This window comes from Manis pentadactyla, chromosome 10, assembly GCF_030020395.1.
Source record: "Manis pentadactyla isolate mManPen7 chromosome 10, mManPen7.hap1, whole genome shotgun sequence".
In the NCBI taxonomy this organism is placed as follows: domain Eukaryota; kingdom Metazoa; phylum Chordata; class Mammalia; order Pholidota; family Manidae; genus Manis; species Manis pentadactyla.
Genome location: NC_080028.1, coordinates 14,122,872 through 14,147,214, shown reverse-complemented (window position 1 = coordinate 14,147,214; position 24,343 = coordinate 14,122,872). Strand labels below are relative to the sequence as shown.

Below are 24,343 nucleotides of genomic sequence, written 5' to 3'. Positions count from 1 at the left end.
CCTTTTCATGGCCCCCTAAGTACCCTGGGCTCTAGGCTCTGGGCCTGCTGAGTCTAATGGAGATATCAGTCTTGCTTTGAATGGCTGGGTAATATTGTGTAAAGCCTTCTTGAAATATTTATCTCTGGGAAACCATATTACCTTTTATTTTGGGGGGGCGACTTTTATTGCAGCAATACAGTTACAAATAAAATTTTAAGGAAAAAAAAACCCTGTCATAATATACCTCGTAATATATTAAAAAAAAAACAAACCCTATCCTAATATAACTCTTGACTTGCGATCACCGTTCACTGCCTTTTCCAGACTGGAAAGCTCTTCTACACAGCTGACTGTGTGTTTAGGCAGTTTTGTAGTCTGCTTGCTCCAGTTAATACTATTTAATTGAAAACACTCTTCATGTTTCTACAATAGTTTCCATAACCACCCAGTTGACTTATGATGATTGAATTTCTCCTCTGCTGGTTTCCCATGCTTTTCAGACTCTGCTTGCCTTGTCTGTTTCATTGCTTCCTTGTCTTCCTTTCATGCATTAGTTTGGGCCCCATAATTATTCTGTATATCTTCCCCCCAAAGTGGTTTGAGTCCTGGCTTCAACTATTGGATTCATAGAACTAAGGAAAATGGGCTTTGCAGCTGGCTTCTCTAACTGGCAATTTCTGTCCAGTGGTCTGTGTATTGGACCTGCTCAAGCCCTTTGACTACATGTCTTGTATTTGAGAGCCAACTAAGCCATGAGGTATGGTCTTGTTAAATTCCACATTCTAGTAATGGGATCAGGGCGTCAAAGCCTGAAAGTACCTCCGTGATGATCCACACCAACTTCATGATTTTACAGATAAGGAAACTGAGGCTCAAAGACATGAACAGCCTTGATCAAAGTCATAGAACCAGTGAGTAGAGATATGAGACTTCGTTCTTTGACCTCAAAGTCTTGTGCTCTTTCCTCAATAGCACACTTCCTGAATCTGTGGAAGAAGAACCCTCATTTATATTATGGTACCATCAGAATGTACAGTCGCACTATGCAATTATATTTACAATTATGTTACTTCTCGCTTTATCTTAATATTATCTAATGGGAAGAAAAAAGAAAAACTTCACAGGACATTGTTTCGGTTAAGTCTATGCTTTGAAATTATCTGGATTATTATGAAGTCCTTAAGTGATTCACATTCTATCCAATGGGAACTTCACCTGTTCTGTTCATGTTCACCTTGTCTCTATGGCCTGTTGATTCACTTATTACCAAGGTTTCCCACCGTCTAATCAATTAACCTTACCTGTTCAGAGACAATGAGCAGATCAGTCTTTGTCCCAGAATAACCAGGCTAACACTGGTACTAGCAACCTGCAGACAGCAAAGGCATTCATTACTATGAGGAGTGACTGTCCATTTGGCTGTAAATATCATTTCCTATAGCAGAAACATAAGCTCCACCTTCCCGCTCATTCCTAGAGATACTGGAAAGAAATGTCTCTGAAAGTGCTGTCCTGCAGATAGGGAAACCAACTTTAAAGACCTTTTGTTTAGGGATCACCTTTAAATTATTTTTCTATTTTCTCCTTCTCTCTCTCTGTGTACCGTGTGTGTGTGAGTGTGTGAGAGAGATATCTGGCTTAGGTTCATTTAATTAGCCCCTTTTTACTGGATTTCATTTGGCTTCTATCTGTTCAAATAAACTTGAATTCTACCTTGAATGACTTATTTTGAGGAAAAAGAAAGCCAGCTACCAATGTGACTGAAGCAGAGGGAAGGAAGGGCTCATGGGAGGTGGAGAAGGGTGGAGAGCTGTTTTACAATGTTGGGTGTGTGAGCGCTGGCCCCCCATACCTCACCTCCCCCACTCCATCTCAACCCTGTCCTCACTCCTAACCCAAGCGTCACATCCCCCACTCCAAACACTGCCTGCTGGCCAGTGGTTTACTGCAGGAAGGGGACTGTATCCACCAGCTGTCTGCCTCTCCCCACAGACTCACAAAGTCCATGGAAACGATGGCTTCGGCAGTCGAGTTCTTGGGCTGGGTGAGTATAATGATGGAGGCAGGGATGTCCAGGGTGAAGTTATTTCGTAGTAAACTGACCGTGGGCGGCTCCACTGCCAGGACCTGTACTATGAAGGGCTGGGACAAGATGTAGATCTCTGCAATCTGCCCGTGGTCAGGGAGAGAAACAGAGAGCAGGGAGTTGAGTGGATGAGGGAAAGTCACAAATTTGGGGTGGCCTGTGGTGATTAAATCTTACATCATCCATTTAGAATAGAAGAAGAGGCTCTTTAATAATAATAACAATAATACAAAAAACAAAATAATAATAACAAACAATTTCACAACTGAAAAAAGTGAGGCTTAGAGAGTTTAAATAATTTTCTCAAGGTTCCAGGTGAGCTGACTGTAGAACTGGGATTCACATCTTGGCCTGTCTGACTCAAGATCCTTGCTTTATAACCAGGATGCCGCACGAGCATCTTTCTGTCCTAAGGGCAAACCTGAGACTCACCAGGTCTAACACCCAGGAGCTGTGAAGGCACGACATTGAGATGCTTTACTAAAGTTACAAATAAAGACACTATTCCTTCATTCCCTACTTAGGCTAATTATTTCAAGTGTGGTGAAACCTTGTGGAAGGAACAATTGATTTATTTTGTAAGCTTACAATGCCTTTAATAGTTACTTGTTTAGAAAATATTCGTGGATATTTTATTAAAAGAAAAAAACTCTTCAGCATGGTAAGATAGACTCAAGGTTTGGACCAAAAAGAAATATAAAGGACCCAGAAGTCTTCCAGAAGTTATTACAATGCAACTAAATAAAGTATCAAGGAGTGAAACTCACCCGGGAGAGCACGCTGCCAACGCCTTGAGAATTTTTAACCAAATGGTTGGAAATCTGGAATTTCAAGATCATCATGTCACTGTAAGGTTTTTACCTGGGTTGTCTTTTCAGGGAAAACCTAGCAGTCCCATAACTTTTATGGATCATATAGCTGTTGCACCACAAAATATTTAGTGTTTAAAGGTAACCTGTCATTTTATAGCTCAACCACCAGAAATGTGAGTCCCAGAGTAGTAAAGCAACTTGCTCAAGTCACACAGGAAGTTACATTTCTTTTGAGTCAAGTGCCTTTCAACCTTGGGATCGCTATGTTTATCATATATGTATGATCCACATATAAACATTCTATAGTGGTTAACAGTAAGTCTGGTGTTACTGTCTTCACTTTCAGAGATTGCTGAGACATAGGATGCTCAAGCAATTTAACTTTGTGGATAAATCATTATTAAGTCTGAAGCTACAGTGTACAATTCTCAGCACTGTATGGTAGCCGATGCTGCCGCAGTTAGCATTTTGAACATGAGATTTAAAACTACTTATATAATTAAGACCTACAAAATGCAAAGATTAATAGAAGTTGTTGGTTGACTGGCTCGAGAGACTGGCCTCATCATGAAAGGGAGGGGGCATGGCAAAGAGAATCAACAATATTTGTACTATCACTAGTTATTATAGATCAATCTGTTGCAGTTACCGACAGGAGAAACATTCATCACATTAGCATAACACAAGGAATAATACTAATAATGGCAAGAAACAACACTTTAGAGAACTTGCTCTGTGCTAGCCATTGGTCTGAATGCTTTACATATATGTGAACCCCTTTAATGCCCATATCAGCCCTATGAGTACTATTATTCCTATTTTCTAAATGAAGAAACTTGGCCACAGAGAAGGTAAATGAATTGAAATTGTCCAAAGTTGGAGGTAATAAGTGGTGGAGGGGTGTCTTGGCATTATTTGAGGTCAATCTAGAATGGTGGCCCAATATCATAAAAACCTGAAATTAGCCAAACTGGAGACCCTGTAACTCCCCAACTAACATCAACATTCATTTCGCAGTTCCTTCATTCATTGTCCTGCTGGGAGTGACAGTCTAAAAAGGCCCAGGAATAGAAGCCATGACATAAAAAAATCCCATAGTAGGATTCTTAGAATAAGATTACATGTGGGTGATGATGGTCTTCACCCACTAACTCTCCTCACCTCTTTTGTGGAGAGAGTGATATTGAAAATCCCAGCTGTAAAGTAAGCAAACGATGCAGATTTAAAGAAATACTCAGAGATTCCAACGTAGAGCATAGAGTCACTGAGTTCTGGGAGCGCAAAAGGAACTGGTGAGAAGTGGGAGTCAGTGAGGTTTTCCAGAGGGTAGACTAGGCCCTGTGTGAAAACAAAAAGAAAGACTGGTAAATTTAATTAGAAATAAAATTATTCAAAGAACATGTAGTTGCACTTCCTCCTTGAGTGAAGACTCCCACGTGTAGGACCCACTCAGAATCAAGAAAAACCGCAGAAACTCAGGAGGGGTGCAAAAATGATAAGGTCTTTTGACTCATTGGCTAGTGACTGTATATCAAAGCTCTGATGACTTCTTGAGAATATCTGGGTGTGTCTATCCTGGGGTATAACCCAGTGGGAATTCCTTGTCAGTTGTCAGGAAGGCAGACACATTTGACTGGAGGGGATGGCTCTGAATAATTTCCAAGGTGCAGTTTAGAGGTGTCAAACCCGTGACATTCAAAATCTGTGACCTCAGAGCACCTGGGATCATTGAGAGACTCAGAAGCACCCAGGACTCTAGCTGATTTAGGGCATGTTTGTGGCATTCCTCGTGCTGCCCTTATTAGCTATAGAGTTATTACAAAATGCTGTCTGTGTGACATTTAACTGATGCGAATGTCTCTCAGTGATTGAAATATAAGCCACTCTGCATTTATAATAACAATGGTATTAACTTTGGGTCAAAACTAAACATAAGGACAATTGATCACTTTTCCAGAATCAGCAAACACCATTTTCATGGGGTAATGGCCCCAACAGAGGTCTACAGCCCTCAGCTAAACTGGCTAACCTGAGAGTTGGGAACAGAAATATCAATATGTACAATCTACTGATGTGTTAAGTTCTTATAAATGCAGGCCACTCTATTTGCTGCCTCCTAGTCCCAAACCTACATCCAGAGACAAAGACATCATGACACTTTTTTTGAAGTATACAGTCACATGTTGTGCTGTTCAAATGATCATTTACCAATCAGGAAAATGTTCAAGAGACTTTTGAAAGTGCATAAACATGAGGAAATTGCTTGAAAGGAAAATTATTTGAAGAGCATCTAGTTATATTTCCTTCTGCACATATCATATGCTCCTTGAATACTGGCCATGAATAGCCAGAATGAGGATGCTGACAATGAAAAAGTTACCTTCAAATTCAGGTCAATGTAATTCTCAGCAATTTCTGGAGAATTTATTAGAGAATAATCCAGCAGAGTATAGTTGTCAATCTTGGTTAAGACTAAATAACAGAGAGAAAAGAAAATGTATAGTCATTAAAGGCATGGTATAACACATGATTAAATGTCTTTACAAAACAATTTTTAAATTATCCATTTTTTAAAATAACAATAACCCTATTTAAAAAGGAATACATGTTCACTTTTCCGACCCAGGAGAAGTAGGTAAGTCAAAAGAAGAAAGTAAAAGCCCATCCTAATCACATTATCTTGAGAGAAACATCAGTAAAATTTTGATGTACACCCTTTCTAGCACATGCATGCAAACACACACACACACATGCACACACTGCATACATACTTCTACTTTAAAATGAAAATTAGGCAAACAAAAGTCACTTATCAATATTAAGCCATATAGGTTAGGTTGATATAATGAGAGACTTTCAAGTTCTATGTTTTAGCCTTCTTGGTAGTTAGGACTTTGTTTTTTAATAATGAGTATGTATTACTGTTGTAATTAGAAATAAATTTTAAAAAGAAATATTGAGAGAAAGAGAAAACAAACAGATAGAAAGGAAGAAAATTCCCCAAGTTGTAGAGGCCAAGAAAATTCTCATGCACAGTGCTACTAATTCAACTAATTTTTGTGTATCATCAGTTTTGGAGTAAAGCAGAAGGCCAGAGGACCTGGGGACAGCAGGCGGGGTTTGCAGGAAGCATGGATTTCAGAGTGTGACAGGTGTACCCACAGTGGTGCAGAGCTCAGGTCCCTGACTCGGCCTGGCACGGCTGCTTCCCTCAGTACCACCATGTATTCCATGACAGGGAGACTTCCTCCCTGTTCTAAAGGAATGCATGTGAGTTCCGTATCTTCTCTTCTTGTATGCCATGTTTGGTTTATTCTGTAGATGGTGATGAGAAGCAGGATGACATGAAGCGACTTGCCAAGGTGAGGGAACAATACTACCTATGTTGCTTTTGTTTTTAAAAATGCTTTCAAATTGTCAGTCTCGACAAGGGCAAGGTAGGACACAGGAATCCTTGACTGGTTTTTCTCTCATTACATCTTCTTCCTCTTTTCATACCTCTCTGATCCATTCTTTTTTTCCCATCCCTCTTCATCTATTCATCCATCCACTTGCGCAGCCCCCATCTCCTTTCATCCCTTCATTTATCCAATATCAATTAACCTAATGTGGGTCAGGTAGGCACTGTGCCTGAGGCTGGGGACACAGATGTAAGTCAAAGTGCCCGCTCTCATGGAACTGCTAGTCTAGAGGAAGAGACAGATAAACAGACAGGAAATTATAAGAATATAGTAAGAGCAGAACTAAAATTGAGCTCTTGACAGTCCTATTACAAACCTATTATTACAGTCTTCCCCCTCTTGGTAAGTAGTAATTCTGTCCTTCCAATTTTATAGTTGCTCAGGGTAAACACCTGGGGCCATCTTTGACTCCCTTCATGACCTACATTCAGTGTGTCAGCAAATAACATTGTACCTTTGCAGTACATGCAGGACCCGAGCACGCCTCCACATCTTCCTCACTCCATCGAGGCCACCTGTCATCACTGCTTGGCTTGTATGGGACCCTACAGTAGCCTTTTACAGTCTCCCTGGTCCTACTCTTTCCCTCCTTCCTGTCTATTAGTAATAGACAGAAGCCAGAGTGATCTCCTAAACCTGTACGTCAGATCGTGCAAGCCTCCCTCAGAACTCTCCAAAGAGTTCTGACCACGGCTCAGACCAAGAGCCAGTCTTAGTGATGACCTACAAGCCCTGAAGTTCTGACTGTATCCCTCAGGGGCTTGGCTCAGTGCTGCAAAGAAATAAGTATTCAATATATATCTATTATATGAATACATGGCCGGAGGGAAGAGAAAGCTCTTCCAGGCAGGAAAGACAGCATGAAAGGCAAAGAGTGAGGGCAGCAGAAGCACATTGAATTTTGGAGCAGAGAAAGGGGCAAGATGAAGCCCAGGGAGGTAAGGAGAGCCAGAGGGTGGCAGGCGGGGCTTGTGCATGTTAAGGCACTGGGACTTGATCCTTGATCCTGAAGCAAGGAGCCACCAAAGGGGTTAGAACCAGGGGAAACCTGGTCAAGATTGGTATTAATCGTTCTGAAGAGGGTGGGCTTAGTGCCAGAGCTGGGATTAAAGTTTGTAGAGTGTAATTCTCTGACCCGCGTTAATCTCCTGAAGCCCCTCCTTCTGCAGAGAAGTCGGTTAGCAGCAGAGAGGAGCCGGCCCTATAGACAGGCTGTGTCCTCGCACACACCCTCCCGCAGCCCTAGTTTGCAGAGAGTAAAGCAGACTGAGAGCTAGAGCTGTACTACACTGGAAAGCAAAACTGGAGAGCATCAGGGTTTGAAGGTGGGAAGAGAACCCAGAAGAAACAGTCCTACTACTCACCCTTCAGCATGCTGAGATTGGCATTCAGTGCTTCTACCTGACTTGTGATAATGGGACAGAGCTGGCCATAAAAGGAATTAGAAAAATGCAGGTTATATCATATTGTACTGGGCCTAGACCTATAAACAAAGGCCTTCTGGTTAGGAGACATTTTCCCTTTCGTCATCAAGGCTTTCCCTTAAATTAGCTGATTCTTATAAAGCCTCAAGTTACGCAGGAATGGGTGGCATGTCATTGAATGCTGGCTAAACTTCATAGCAAGCAGACTACACCCAGTTATCCCAATAAAAGAGCAAGCCCTTGGCTTTTCCTTCTGTGGCATGACAGGACGTGCACCCCGGTCTAGGCCAGTGGTATCAGGAACGTGCCGCAGAAAGGCCGTGCCTTTCCTGACCGCAGGATCCTTCTGCCACCCAGCTGAGCTGCTCTGTCAGTAGTGCCACGCCCTGCTGGGAGCGGTCAGAGCCCGGGCCCTCACTTTCCTGCTGGGCTGGTTTGAAAGCCCATTAGATCAGATGTCTATGAGGATCAGAATCCCTTTCTGGAATTAGAAAATCAGTCTCGAATCAGACTCAAGCACATCTTTAGGAAGAAGGAAGGTTATCAACATGGATGGGCCTGCTGTGTGCCAGGTGTGTGCTTAGCGCTTGCTATGCTGGTTGCCAGCAGAGGCTCAGGAGAGGCTGAATCCCTTGGGAGGTTACTTGTAGACTCTGTCCTCAGTTTCCTCATCTACAACATGAAGATAAGTGTATCTATCTCATCAGGTTGCTGTGAGTAGAAATTGAGGTAATCCACGTAGAATTGCCCAGCTTGTAGTAAGCATTCAGTAAGTGTTAGTTGTTGCTTTTACTCCCATTTCATCCTCACTACAGCCTTGAAAGGTGGGCACTGTCCCATTTACTGATGGGGACACCAAAGCTTAGAGATGATAAGCGAGTTACAGGAGCTATGTCATTAGGACTTGAAATCTGGCCTGACAGCTGTGGTCTGAGCAATCTTTTCTACTTCCCAGCGGCACAAAGGGAGACCTAGCCGCAAAGCATCTGATCTCTCAGTCATACGTAAACTCCAGGCAAATTTAACTACTGGCCTCCTGTCAGACACTAAAAGAGCCAGCCTCCTTTCTGACAGAAGAATGGTGGAGTGCAGGGCCTTGAATGTGAGGGCACTTTCACTATGCACACTCCCTGGCATGCCATACCTGACAGGTAAGGATGGAGAGAGACAGTGATGCTTCAGAGTCCCCTGACCAGCTGGGCAACCTCCTTGGACAAGCTGCCCAATGTTTTTGTATGCTAGCTTCCTCACTGACATTCTTTAAGCACTACTGCCTACCAAGCCCTGAGCTGAGCATGAGAAGGACAAGATTACCAGACACTGTTCTTGCCTTTCTTTTGCAGAAAGAAACCTCCCTTCTCTTCCAGTCCTCCCCATCCTAATCCTTGTCTCCCCCAAAATACAGATAAAGGGTTCTGGGAAGGTGTGGTCAGGATTGGAAATAGGGCACACAGCTAATTCTGTCTTGCCCCTTCTTCAAACACTAATTTCTTGTAGTGTTTGAGATACTTGTAGCTTTGGAAAGCCTCTTAACTTATGCTGCTTCTGTTGGCTGAAAATATCCTTTCTTCCTCCCCATTCCTTACCTATCCACATATTACTTATACCTCAAGGCTCAGTTTAAGCCTGTAGGAGACTGTACAAGTCCGCATATCCTCTAAAAAATATCTCCTAGGACACTTTCTCTGAACCCCTGTAGTTCAGTTTAATGATAATGTAATTATGTGAAAATATTCATTCAGTTATTGTTACACACGCCTGAGTTGGGTTTTTCTAAAAAGATAAGTTTTTTCTTTCACAGCCGCAACAGGCTCTAGCCTAGTGCTGGGCATGCAGTAGGTACAGAGTTAGTAAGCTTATCAATTGTTTGCTCGTTCTGTGGCAAGCACTTGAGGGAGGAATACTGTTTTATTAATCTCTGCATCCCCAGCGCCTACAGCTGTTTTGGCACATAGTAGGCACTTGAGGAACTGTTATCTAGTTGCAAAGGATAATGTATGTGAGAGTGCCTTGGGTGGTGCCTAGCACACAGTAGGTGCTCTATAAAGGTTCACTGACTCTGAATGAGTTAAAGCGTGGCAGAACTGCTACTGATGCATTTCACCATGGTTGTGTAATCTCTAAAGACTTACCATCTCATTTAAGTTCTTTAAAATGGGTTTCTCCATGGGCTCAGCAAAGGAGTTGTACAGAACACTAGGAAAAAAAGGAAAAAATGGGCTTACTCAGAGACTGTATCTGCTAGTTATAAACCTCCCCTGGATGCTGCCCGAGAACCCAGCCCAGATGAGTCACTGCCCATCACCGTGCTCTTGTTCACCTGAGTTCTCCAGAAAATGAAACGTGGGCATGGCTCACTTGGGCGTAGCAGTCTTGGAGCTTCAGGATTGGTTGACCAGAGTTATTTCGGGCCAGGATAATGATGCCAGTGACGTAGACCCCAGAGAGAAAGAGATCAGCTCCTCCTGTGTCTTGGCTGTTCAGAGACAAAGTGCCAGGTTACTGAGGCTGGACAAGGGTGGAGACGGGTCATTTCACTGATTACCCACAGACTTTAAGTTCCCACAGGCCAGGAACTTTGTTACCTCTGGATTCCTGACATCTACAGCAGAGTAGGTGCTGAATGAACATTGACTGAACAAATGAAGTAATGGGTATGAGAATGGTGACAGCTTTAGGGACCTCGCAGTTATTTCATCCTAAGTGTTCATACCCCAGAGTGGTTCAGCACACATTGAGCACCATTCATATGCAACAGTTGTTTGGAGAGAGAACTTCAGGGGTAAAGTTGGCTGCACCATATTTAGGAGGGGCATAGATGGGGAAGTGACACTTACATGTGATCTGAATTCTTTGAGGGAGTGGAGTGTATGTTGTTTGTATCTCTGTGTTCCCAGGATGAACACAGAATAAGCACTCAATATATGACTGAATGAGTATGTGAATCTATGTTACTTATGGAAGAATATATCATTTCTCTAAAGTCCATAAGACTGGAGCTCTTGAGATAGGGACCCAGCACCATTTATAAATGGATAAAGAAGGCATGCAATAAATGGTTGTTGAATGACCAAGAGGATGAAGGATGTGTTATTCTGGGGCAACCAAGGCAGATCTAAATATGCCCAGGACAGTGACTTGCACATAGGAGGTGGCCTGTAAGCATGCCTTTAATCTGACCCTTCCTTTTTATAGGCCTTTTGGTGGGGGAAAAATTGGCCTCAGGCTGATTACCATCTTCCAACCTCCTTGTGAGGTAGGAAGGCTGCATTTCCCATCAGTTTCCCCTACAGATGGGGAAGTGTGTTGAATGACTGGCCCAAGACCATACAGTGACTGATTGAGGGTTTCAAATGTAGAGACATTCCCCCAGTAGTCAGGGACTTTCTAGCTCTTAGGAAACTTTAAGGGACCTTTTGCTCTGCCTTTAAGGGAAGCATGCTTTTCAGCCCCTTCTCCCCAGCAGATATCCTGGTTCAAATCTCTCATGGAAAGAAGTGCTCTTGATGAAGACTGCTGCTGGCTAAGGGAAAGAAGCCTGATGTCAAAGCCAGCAAATTTATACCCATGCTCGTTGCTCTGTTTCTCCCTGAAGAGCAGCAGCCTTTTCCACAGAATACTCACAAAAGCGGAGACTTGATTTCCCAATCTGTGCTGATGTTGGCAGTGCCGTGGTTGGTCAGCGCCTTGATTCCCACCTCAGGCACGAAGGCTAGTGAAGTATTCGGAAATGAAAAGGCATTGATTTTTATGCTGTAACACAAGAAACAAAAGAGTTAGTGCAATTCTTCTAGCACCCTTTAAGCAAGGCAAAACCAGAGATGCAACAGGGAGCTGTGAATTCCTCTAGAGGAGGAGCCTTGGGTCTGCAGCGCTGCCTTTGGGCATGGTCCTCTGATGCCCCTCAAATCCCTCCTAGAAAGCCCCTTTGACTAGTTGAAGGAGGAAATGAGCAAGTTCAGAAGCAAATTTGCAAATAATCAACTTACTTCGTTAGCTGCATTAAGGATGAAAAAGGTACAACGTGGCCATTATTATTTTTCTCAGCTGTTTCAGTGTTTCTCGGTGGCGGAATGCTATTAGTATTTTGGATGGGACGACTACTTTTGCAAGGACTCTTATACACACTGCAGGATATTTGTCATGTGTGCACCTAAATACTAGTAGTCCCCACCCCCCCTTGCCCAATCATGGGGACAATTGAAAGGGTGCCTTCTTCCTCTTCCCAAATGCCCTTTATGTGATCAGCATCTTCCCTAGTTGAGAATTCATTTTAGGGTGTTAACTTCCCCTAGGATTTTCTGGGCTGTCAAACAGGTAATTAAGAAGCAGTGGGTTGCATGTTATCTACATAGGTAGATGGCCACATGCATTATAATAAGTTATTATTATGACATCTGGGTTACATGTAGTCTACATAGGTAGATGGTCATATGCATTATGATAAGTTATTATTATGAACATCTATTGAGCGATTACTACCTGCCAGGCACTGTAGCAAGAACCTTATATACATCAGCTCATTTTAATCCTCATAATAATCCTACGAGATTGTTGATGTTTTGCAATTCAGAGATGTGACAATAAGAACCTTGGCTGAAGTCATGTATAGGTGGTGGAACCAGACCTGCAGCTCTCCCCCATCTGTCTTCAGCCTGGGCTCTTTACCACTAGCCTATGCCACTTCAGGGATTGTGCAAAAGGTGCTCGACTTGGAGCCAAGTTTTGTGTTAGCTGTGCAACCCTGGATAAGTCACCTAATGTCTTTGAGTCAAGCACTTGAAGTGTTACTCAGAAGTAAGGCAAAATGAGATCATCTGTGTATAATTATTGCATGGGAGAAAGGCATTGTTATGAACTAGGATTAGGAAAAATACCAAACATAAATGTGATAACTGATAAGGATGATTATTTGCTATTTCCTCTATGTTGCATCCTTTGCTACCTATTCTCTGTCACACATCCTGAGGTCCACTGTAAGAAGAGGGGTAAGGGGATACATTTAACATATCTTGGAATTATTTTTCATACTTATAGGTCTAATCCATTCTTTGTGAACGCTGTAGAGTAGTCCAAGCTGTAGATGTATCATTAAAAAAAAATCATTTCTTTGTTGGTGGACACCTAGGTTATTTATAGTATTTCTGTTATAAACAATCACAGAGAACACCCTCAAACATGCTGTTTATGTATGTTTCTCTAGGGAGGATGCTGAAAAGTGGAATTGTTGAGTCAAAGTGCATGCATTAAGAAAAGATTCTAGCACTGTCCAATAGAAATATAGGGTGAGCCACATATTTAATTTAAAATTTTCTAGTAACCACAATAAAAAAGGGAAAAGAAACAGGTAAAGGTGATTTTGTTAATAATGGTTACTTAACCCAATATATTTAAAATATGACCATTTCAACATGTAATCAATATAAAAATTATTCATGAGATATTTTATTTTCCTTTTTCCAAAATAAGGTATGTATTTTATACTTGAGATATACCTCAATCTAGACATTGAATTTTCATCAGAAATACTTGACCTGTATTTAAATGATAAAATTTTCAATTGAAAAAGTAAACTTACATACTTAAATTGTTCAAGCATACTGAAAAGTTTTCCCATAACTAACTGAATATCAGTTTTTAAATTAAAATTAAATAAATAAAAATTCAGTTCCTCAGCTACACTAGTCACATTTCAAGTCCTCAATAGCCACATGTGGCTAACAGTGACTGGCTAGTGCAGATCTCAAGTTATCGTACCAGTTTATCACTCCCACTGGCCAAGCACGAGAATACCTGTTTTCTCATTTTAACCCACACTTGATGTGGATTCACCCTGATCTTTCTGCTGTGCATTATCATCACTGTAATTAAGTATTTAATTTTATAAACATATATTTAATGTCCATCTCTCCCACTGTACATTAAGGGCAGGGAACATATCTGTATCATTCACTACTATATTCCCTGTGACTAGCAAAGCCCTAGTACATAGATACATGCTCAATAAATGTACATAGTACATAGTACATAGTACATGCTCAATGAATGCTTGTTAAATGGCTGACTTAGTACCAACCAAACCATTTTCCAGGAGTTTCCCCTGGATCACTATCATACCCCCAACCTCCCCCAAAATATCTTGGTTTTATATTGGCAGCAGGGAAATTATTACTCCTAAGGGTTGGAGTAGCAGGGCTTTCTCACTGGATTGATAATGCACAGTAGCAAATAATGAATCGAAGAGAATTCCTTATAAAAGCGTGACTCTTGCTAACCTTTAAGACTGAGCTCAAGATGGACAATGACATCCTCGCCTTACATTGCCTTTAGGGCTTTTGTTGGCAACTATGGCTAGGTTGCCAGTTGCTATCTGAACATCCATTTCCCCTTATTCTTTCACAAACATCCCTGAGTTTTCTCAGGGTGAGAAACCTGTCTGGTTGGAAAACTAATTTTCCAGTCTCCCTTGCTAATAAGTGTGGCCATATGACTAAGTCTGTCTATTATTGTATAGGCAGAGTATTATTAGAGTAGAGCTTCGAAGAATAACTCATTAGGAGGAGGAGACTAACTCAGCTTTCAAGAGCCCTTTTACCCTTGCCTCTTCCTCCTTTCAGGGGCCTGGAACATGGATTTGATAGCTGAGCTGCGGTGGCTATATTGGGCCATGAGGCAATGTTGAGGCTAGAAGCCAGAGCTAAGGATGGTAGAACAGAAAAATATAAGAAGGCTGGATTCTGATGAAATCATGGGGATTCCCTAGGATTTCTCCACTGTTTCTTCTTTTTTTAATTGAAGTATAGTGATAAATGATATTATATTGGTTTCAAGTATTCAACAGTTCAACAGTTACACACATTATTAAACCCTCACCTCAAGTAGTGCAGTTACTGTCAACATAGAAAGATGTTACAGAACCATTGCCTATCTTCTCCATGCTGTGCTACCATCCCTGTGAATGGCTTATATTATGATTGAGATTTTTGTGCCTCCCACCCACCTATTCTATCCCTTCCCCCAAGGTAACCACTAGTCACTTCTCCATGCCTATGAGTCTATGGCTATTTTGTTCATTCTGTTTTTAGATTCCACAAATAACAACTACTTTCTTTTGAGCTTCTTGAGACAAAAATGAACCCATATTACATCTCAGCCATTGGAATTTTCTGTTATGTTCTACTGAACTTTCTTCCTAATTCATATAATCTCAAAACTCTGAACTGAGTGAAACAAGGATCTGAATCAAGGTGGCGATTCCGTTGGTCTGACACTGCTATCATCATGGACATCAACTAATTTGTATACAGTAGTTTCAATTTTATTAACTATCTCCACATTTGTTACATCATCTAATTTTTACTGTTTACTGGTTTTGACACTTGATTTTATTACTGTTAGAAAAGATTACAGCTGCCACCAAAAGACTTCTTAGGAAGAATAATTTGTTGGTTGGAAAATGACTTTGAAAAGCATTTAGAGCATGAAGGAAGATTCTTTGGTACCCAGGAGTGGGCAGAACTGCTATGCATGAGACCAGAGGGAGAAATTTTTGTTGCTCCAGAGAAGGAGGGGAGGTCTACAAAGCAAGAGGGAAGAAAGCCATGTGCCCTGTGACCCATTCTTAAGAATTCTTAGACCCTGTGACCTCTAAAATCTTGACTAAACTTTACTAAAATAAGAAAAGACATGATGAGAGTAGATTTGTTTTTGAGACTGGTTGTATTCTGCATCTAGGTTTATAGGGGTGGGGATAGCAATGAAATGGACAAGAGTTTCATTTAGAATTCAAGGGGCAAGAGGTCATAGCTGACAACTGCATTGAATTAGAGTTCTCATTTTAGGAAAGAGGAAAGGACATTTTGAGACTCTGAGCAGATTTGCCAGGTGCTCACAACTCGTGTGCAGCAGAGATATGTCTCAGGCCCAGGGGTTCTGACCCGAGGGCCATACCCCTCATCAACTTTAAGACCCTGTCCTTCTTGGGTCGTTTATCTGATGAGCCTCTTACAAAAGGTTGGTTAACTTCTCTGTGGGTCCTGGTGTTATACCAGAACACATGGTGGCATATCCACAACCCTGAGATTTTAAACACTCAATTTCACTGCTAAAAATGCTCTTCTGTTTTACTTACTTTGAAAAACTGTAGTTCACATAATCAACTTTCAGAAATTCAAGAGATTCAGAACCTTGTAAATCTGGGATGTTTTTTTCCTTGACCATTTGCTCAATCATCTCCATCCCAACTTGAATGCCTGTGAAGGAACCAGAGAAAGTGTTTATTGATAATAGTAAAGATGATAATGGCGTTATATCATTAAACATTAAACAAGTGAAATTAATTAAAGAAGATATGCTCTTAAAACCTAGAAAACAGCAACCCTACAAAATGGATATTATTGTCCTTGCTTTACAGAGGCAAACACTAGTCCTTGGGGAGGCTAATGAAATTGCCGCAGACCTCAGAGCTGTCAGCATGAGAGATCTGCGTTATGAGGCCAGGGCTAAAGAGTGTTATCACAGGGCAGCGTGATAGGAGAAATACATGGTATTATCATTACCCACATTCTATGGATGAAACTGAGCCTCAAAGAGGTTAATTCTTGTATAAGTCACATAGCAGAGAACTGGGGGACCCACTAGTCAAATCTGGACAATTTCATTCCAGAATGCATGCCTTATTATAGCCAATTCCAGAAAGTTATTCCACATTCCCCTTTTTTTACCCCCAGATTCTTTAAGCTTGGGAATTTTGACCTGGGATCCATGGACCATTGTGGGCTCTCAAACCCCCTGGGATTCTTATAAAACACTGTGAGTGGGTTGTGTGTCTGTGCATTATGAGTCCACATTTTCATCAGATTCTCAAAGGATGCCAGGACTCCACAATGGTTAGTAACCAGAGCTTTTGTTTAACACGGGAATAAACTGGCTTTTATACAGTAGCAGCACAGAACACATTTCTCTGAGTTGATAGGGAACAAAGGACTCTCTTCCAGGTTAAACAGCTGGAGCAAGGTAACTTACACAGTAAAGAAGAATGCCCTTTTCACAGTGGCCTTGCCTTTATCCCTCACTTGGTAGTGCACACTCTTTTTCATTTATTCTATCCTTGTTTGAGATGAAGAAGATTTTATTCTCTGTAATACCATGTAATATTGCTATAGGGGGATGTGAAGACAGAGTGTAAAGGATGCAAAAATGGAGCCAAATGCACAATCAGACAGCTCATGTTTGAATCCCAACACTGTTGCTCACTAGCTTGTGTGACTCTGCAAGGTACAAAATCTCTCAGTCCCTCATTTCCCTCATCTGTGACATGGGGACATTACTAACTGTGGAGGGATCTGCTCACACATGTGAAAATAACAGGAGTCAATATTTGCTGGAAGTTCGCTATTGCCAGACCCTGTTCCAAGGGCTTTACATCCATTAATTCATGTGTTTCCCACCATAACCCCATGGGTAGATACTATTGTTATTATCTGATAACATAATAGTGGTTTTTTTGGTACTATCTGATTTATTATTTTAATAAATATCTTACAGGTGCTACTACTAACATCAAATCTTTTTCTGGCAAATTGTGGGGGCATAAATAATTGATGAGTTAAAAACAGTAGCAGCTGATTTGTATTGAGTGCCTTTATGTGCCAGGACTGTCTACATGCTACATACATTCTCTCCTTTGATCCTCAAAGCAACCCATTGACATATATCCCTGTTTCACCTACGAGGCAGCTGAGACTCAGAGATAATCTGCCCCAAAGCCCAGCTAGTTAGTGTCATTACCGCTGGAGGAATGGGGAGCAGAAGACAGAGCTTAGGTTTTGGTGCTGAGTTCAGATCTGGCCGTGGCGCCTTTCTGGTGTGTGACTTGGGAAATTCAGTCCAGCTTCTCTGAGATTCAGATTCCTCCTCTATAAAATGACTACACTTTCCCTGTAAGGTTGCTGTTGGAATTAAATCAACCTAGGACTCATAAAGCACATATTAAAGAGCCTGGCCAGGGCAGATGCTCAAGAAATGGTTCTGACATTAAGACCTGTATTTTTCCACCACTCCATGCAGTATTTTCACAGGTGAGCCCATTTGATCCTCACTTTACACTCGAGGGAGGCACCTTTATTATCATCATCCCCATTTTCCAGATGAGAAAACCCACCCAAGGCCATGTAACAAGGAGAGGGTCAGAACTAAGATCCACACCCTTGTGGACTGACTTCAGATCTGCCTCTTAATGCTCTGTTCTTGAATGTAGAAGAAGCTGTTCTCGCAACTTTAATACTGTTAATAGTTTAATACTATTTCTGATACCTGTTTCTATGCACATTAGCGCATCCATACAGCAACAAAACATATGATACACATATACACATGCACATACACTTATACATATGCACACTCCAGGTATGCATTTCTACACACATCATGTTTCACCTAACAATCATGCAAAATGGATAAATTTTACATTCCCTGTGCCAGATGAGGTATTGGGGAAGGACTAGGAGTGGCCCCCCAACCAATCTTTCCTTCCTTCATGTGTCCCTCCCTCCCTTCCTTCCATCCTTCCTTCCTTTATTTCATTTCTGGTGTAGCAGGAGAAGCAAGTCTTAGTAGCACTTAGACTACTAGTGCTTGGGTTGATTGCTTTAGTTAAGGAGGAATGGGAGAGATCTATCAACTCATATTCAGCTAATTTCAGGCAGAAGTTTAAAGGGGAAAAACAGGCCCATATTTTACAGTCTCTTCCCTCTTCACAATCTGCTCTCACTCCAACTTAGCCCAGAGAAAATCTCAGTTCAACATTTTTCTCTCCCTTGTGTTTATAAAGACCTCTAACAGGGTTGTTCTTAATCGTTCAGTGTCCCAGACACCTTTGCGCATCTAATGAATGTATGGAGCCTCTTTCAAGAAAAATGTACTATCATCATCCACATTACATTTTGCACACAATTATAGGGGACTCTAAGTTCCTTTTTGAAGCTCTAAGATATTACTTTTACTCTCTCAAATCTCTTTTCTTTTGTCCTTTAATGCATTCTCCTTTAGGGCTATGAGATATTCATTTGCGTATGCACTGAAGACAGACAGAGAGCAGGGGGAAGAGAGAATGAATCTTTGGCTGTGTTAGGATATGCTCACTGTCAAGGTGATAATTTTTTAGGCAACACCTTCTTCCCAGCTATCTCAGCAGTTTCTGCATAAGGGACTGGATCATCCCATAGTAGAGCCTGTCTCAGTCATGAGATGGCTCAGTATGAGCTTCTGGGTTTGGGTCCCAGACTCCACCTAACGGTGCTGCAGCCTGGCTTCTGAGAGCACCCAACTCACCATAGTCCAGAGCCCTCTGAGTCACTCTCGCCTTGATTCCAGGGTAGATGGTCTGAGTGGATGATCTGCAGAGAGTCCACAGGAAGAAACATCCCCAGAGGACTTGGGCCATTCTTGCATGCATCTGTAATTAACCAGCATTTATGAGTCCTTTATTATTCCTGATGTTTTCATCAGTCAATTCCATGCAGTGTTTCTCGGATTTCTCATTTTCACTGCTCGTTTCCAGAATGCAGTCCACCCACCCATCCATATACCCATCCATCCATCCATCCATCCATCCATCCAGTCATCATTTATTGAACACACCAGAATATGTTCTAGGTGCCAGGGATGTAGAGATTACCTATGTGTGGACCCTGACCTCTGCTTTCCACAGACCAGTGGGTGAATTAGACACACACACACACACACAGATGATTGTAACATAATACAATGTAATGCAATACAAATGAGAGCCTTACAGTAAATGTAAGGATTGGGATATGTCTTGGGAAGGAAAATGGGGGAGAGGTGAGGGATTCTTGACAGTTTTAGAACAAATGAATCAGCAGAGTAGAAAGGTGGCCTCAGTGGGTGGGAGGCAAGCACTCATTCGTGTAAAGACTCTCGATGACTCCCTCTTGCTCACAGGATAGGGTTTAAGCTATTGGCATGGCAATAAAACCTTTCACAACTGCCCCAAACTTCTTCCAAGCCCCTATCCCTTCTCTTCTGTCTAAGTGGTAGTGTTCTGAGCTGGCCACCCTGAGCTATTTGCTATTCCTCAATTTGTCAGTTGTTTCATAATTGAGGGCTTTCTAATTCTTCAGTGGAAACACACATGCTTGTACACATTCTCTTTGTCTCTCTCTTCCTTCACCCCCCATTCTACTCTCCCCCTGCCTCTGGGTCACATATGCACATTCTGTCTGCTGAATGCATCCCCCAGGGCCAGCTCCAGTGTCCCCTCTATGAAAGCTTCCCTCCCCATGTGATTTTGCACTGGGCTCATCACTCTCTCCTCTGTGCTTCCACCGCACTCTGTGCAGCGCATATGCATCCGTATGAGCATCGACGTGATGAACTTGCAGACAGGCTCACCTTCCACACCGCCATACCTCCAACCGCTACACTAAGCTGGTATCATTTCACATGGAAGTTTAGGATCGCCTCCCTACCTGTCTTACTGTTTCCCTTGCCCTTTTGGGCTATTCTCTACCACAGCCAGAGTGGGCCTTTTAAAATGCAAGTCAGATCTTGTCACCCCTGCTTACTGCCTTGTTAAAGCCCTCCTGTGATTCCCCATCCTGCTCAGCTTTAAAATCAGACCCTTCCAGCAGCTGCAGGGCCTTTCCCTTCTCCATGCCTCTACCTCCTCATTGACCTCTTCCTGAAAGCACATGGCTCACCTGGCCCCAGCCTCTGTGGCTGATCTTTCTTGAACACTCTAAGCAGCCTGTACCCTGGGGTCTTTGCATATTTTGTTCCCTCTGCCGGGCACAGTTGTCTTCCACATGGCTACATCTTCTGCTTTCTTTAGGCATTTCAAGTCTTATCTCAGTGAAGGCTTTCCTAGATGCTACCACCATGACCCCAATATTTCCCATGCCCACCTTGCTTTATTTTTCTCCAAAGCACTTATCATTATCTAATGTAGTCTGTAGTTACTTATTTGTTTATTGTCTGTCTCTCCTACCAGAATTCTTAGGCTTCATGGGGAAGAACTTCATCACTGCAGCAGCACCTTGAACAATGACTGGCCCAGAGTAGGCAGCAGGTAAATATAAACAACTGATTGAATGAATTAATTAATGTCTCAAGGTTGTGAGACCATGAAGTGGACCAGGTATGCATTCTGAGTTCCCACAGTACACAGGGCAATCCTTGATCTTAATATGTGCCATCCTACATTGTGATTATCTTTATCACAGGGACTGTGTCTTCCTTCTATACCTCCAGGGTCTAGTACAGTGCCTGGCACAATAGAGGTACACAAAAATTTTAATTAAAGAAATATCTTCTCCAGAGAGAAGGGTCACATTTCTTTACTGCTATTTGCTAGCGCTTGGCATATAGTAAATGTTCAATGTATGCTTGTTGAATCAATGGACTTAATGAATTAATGCCACCCCATTTTCTTGCTGAATGAAACAGAGATACCAACAGCAACAGTGCCATGCCAAAGACCCACAGGTGTCACACACATGCCAAAGACCCACAGGCGACAGACACCCATTGAGTTAACATGCAAACATAAAACAAATCAGGGAGGCATTTGTGGGGGTGGTCAAGGAAGAGGAAGTTGTAAGAGCCGTGCATTTAGAGAGAGGGAGGGGTCAAGCCAGGCCCAGGAAGGAAGGATTCAGAGAGAGGCTGGGGTTGGGGAGCAATCTGGGTGAAGGAGAAGAGGTCATTGTAAGAGATGTGTGTGTGGGGGATGCTTGGTCAAGATAAGTGAGGGTTTGATTAAGTGGGTTGTGCGGTCTTACGGGAAAGGCCATAGAGGTGGGAATGGGGTGATGCGGATAAAAGGGTGTTCCAGAGAATTTACTTGAGAGGAACAGAGAAGCCTGACCAGAGGGAAATGTCTGAGCAGGGCAGTTATTAGTCTATCTTGGGCTTTTGTATGACATGGGAAAATGGGCCCTTTGGAGATATACCAGCTTTCTGGCACAAAGAAGGGCCAGCGAAAAATGTCTTAGGAAACCCCACACCAGTGTATCCAGTACACTCACCCTTTGGGCTGGCATTTTGTCTAGTTTGTAAGCTGCCCAACTTACTTAGCTGACCTATGCTCAGACAGCGTATCTTCAACTCAGAGGACAGGGTTATATATACAGCTCATGTGGGTATCTTGCTGGAGGGCCTTGTGGTTGAGAATTAGGGTCTTGACCTGTCTGTTGTACAGTGCATAAACCCACCTTCAGGGGTGAAAAGAGGCTGGTGTATATTTTCTCATCTGATTTCCCGGGAGTCCTCTCTGTGTACCCCACTTTGCAAACACACTGAACTCCTGGTCCCTAAACTGGTGCCATGTTTCTTGCTTAACACCTGTGTTATACTGCTCCCCTTCAGCTAAGCCTGCAGAAACCCTGTGCAGCCTTAAGGCCCATTTTAAGCACAGCCTTCTTTCTGAAGCTATTTCTGACTCCCCTAAGCTAATCTCGTTTCCTTCTGAACCTTCAGTCATAAAACGTATTTTTCAAGTGTGTATGTTTATTTTCTTCTTTATTGTTTGTCTTCCCTACTGAATGTAAATGTCATGTGGGCAGTGATCTCGTCCAGTTTGGCGGTCCTGGAGCCTGGCGGAGCATCTGACACAGTGAGTGATTGGTAAGTGCTGGTACAATGAATTCAGCGAATCATGAATGAAGGAAGAGCTTTTACCTCACTTTACGTTATATCATAGTACTTTGCAGAGCTGATTAACAAAGCATTTTTACACTAGTAGAGTGCTTGCACCCATCAGAACAGATATTGGCCACAGTCCTGGAACGGATTGGGAGGCCAGGCATTGGATTATGGGGAATGGGGAAGTCTCAGAGGACTGGCCAGTGTGGTTGGGGGAGGGGACTCAGAGTAGTCACTATCTACTATTAGATACTGAGGTATTTCAATATTTTAACACTGCTATGGCCTGTGCATTCAGTAGGATGCTTCAGCCCTATGGAGGTGGTTTGGGTTACATAGGACAATCCACAGAAAGACCCTGGGCAGCAGTGCTGAGGCAGGGCTAAGGAGGGGTGGCTCGGGGATGGTCAGGGTGCAGACAACACTAAGGGAAGCACAGAGAAATAAGAGTGAGAGCCAAGGGGAAGGGACTCAGGTAGGAGAGGAGGGCCTCTAGCCAAGCAACAAGTGATTTGAGGGCTGAAGAGTGGGATAAGCAGGTGGGAGTCCTCTACATTCTGGGTGGTAGGGTGATATTAACAATATCTTATACTCAGAATAGATGCAGGAACCAGGTCCAGCTGCTGTCTGTGCTAGGCCTTCCTTGATCCTATAGCTGTTCTGGGGGTGGTCAAGAGGTCCTGGAGATGGGGACAGGCAGACATGGATGTGACTATGGGAATGAGGGGAATACTCCTGGGGCTCTAGTTAGTTGCTATTTACCAACTGGTATAGAAGTATTGTCACATTTTAAGCCATACTATTGTATAGTCACACTAATATCACTTGAGGCAAAGAATTATAAATGGATTAAGTCATGCCAAGGCAGGCATAAGAGGGATTATTTTTAAAAAGAAGAAAAAATTTTCATAGCAGTGCAAAGCAATGGGAAAAAAAGGTTAGACCAAGAAGACTATACCCATTAGACTGGATGTAAATTGAGCTATAAATGATATCTGCTGGCATAGGATATCTGCTTCATAAATATTTGTTAACTGATCAACTGACTGGTTTACAAGATTGTGGTTAGTTAAGAAAGGTTCTAGGAAAAAAAAGAGAGAAAACCAAACCATCATATGAATAGCTCTGTATTTCTACAGTGAACAGCACAGTAAACCAAAGCAGAGGTATTACTTGCTCAATAACAACTAACATAATAAGCTTGTATTTCTTTACCATTTACAAAGTTCACAACAATTCTTTGAGGCAGATGTTACTATGACCCTACCCTCATTTTGCACATGTGGACACACAGATTTAGACAGTCCGAGAGACCTGAGATCACATAGTAAGTCAGGCACCTGGGAATGAAACCTTCTTCTTCTGGCTCCTAATTCTGATGTTTACGAGGGTTTTTTTTTTTCACTTAATGACTTGGTAAGTGCTAGATTTTTCATTTTCAGCTGGGAATTTTAAATAGGAGTTTCTTGAAGGCATCGAGAAAAATTGTTAAGCATCTGGAAAATTTCAAGCATCAAAGTGCAAACCCCTTTGTAATTTCTTGGGCCCAGATTTTAAATTTGAGTCTTAAATTCTCTTCCAGCAGCAAAAATCTGTTTTCCCTTCATGGTTAAAGGATGTTTCTGAAGTGGTCTACTTTGATGGAAATCCAGGAACTCAAAATTGCACATAGAAAAACATGTTTTTCCTCTAGAAATTTTATGAGTGAATGAAATTACTGGGGTATAAGGGGATGGATTGTACATACTTTTCAGCTGAATTGTTTGGTTAGGATGGTAATTTATGGGCAGGGTAGGAAAGAATACCTTGTCAGGCAAGGAGATGACTCCCAAGAGGTTAAGTAATTTGGCTGACAAGTAAGGGCAGAGTGAGTTGTCTGTTAAAAGGAGGGATCCACGATAATTTAAAAACCCT

At 42.2% G+C, this 24,343-nt stretch overlaps 1 protein-coding gene across 2 annotated transcripts in view; it reads right to left on the bottom strand.

Annotated features, from left to right (window-relative positions):
• BPIFC (BPI fold containing family C) overlaps positions 1-24,343 on the bottom strand; it is a 38,184-nt gene that overhangs the window by 11,731 nt on the left and 2,110 nt on the right. For both annotated transcript variants that reach the window (XM_036902840.2, XM_057486433.1), the window contains exons 2-12: positions 19,097-19,220; positions 15,897-16,017; positions 11,390-11,518; positions 10,086-10,241; positions 9,898-9,961; positions 7,706-7,766; positions 5,261-5,352; positions 4,042-4,218; positions 2,836-2,889; positions 1,981-2,151; positions 1,284-1,351 (exon numbers count right to left, since the gene is read on the bottom strand). In XM_036902840.2, the coding sequence (XP_036758735.2) occupies positions 1,284-1,351; positions 1,981-2,151; positions 2,836-2,889; positions 4,042-4,218; positions 5,261-5,352; positions 7,706-7,766; positions 9,898-9,961; positions 10,086-10,241; positions 11,390-11,518; positions 15,897-16,017; positions 19,097-19,220 (1,217 nt within the window). The remainder of the gene's footprint in view (positions 1-1,283; positions 1,352-1,980; positions 2,152-2,835; positions 2,890-4,041; positions 4,219-5,260; positions 5,353-7,705; positions 7,767-9,897; positions 9,962-10,085; positions 10,242-11,389; positions 11,519-15,896; positions 16,018-19,096; positions 19,221-24,343) is intronic.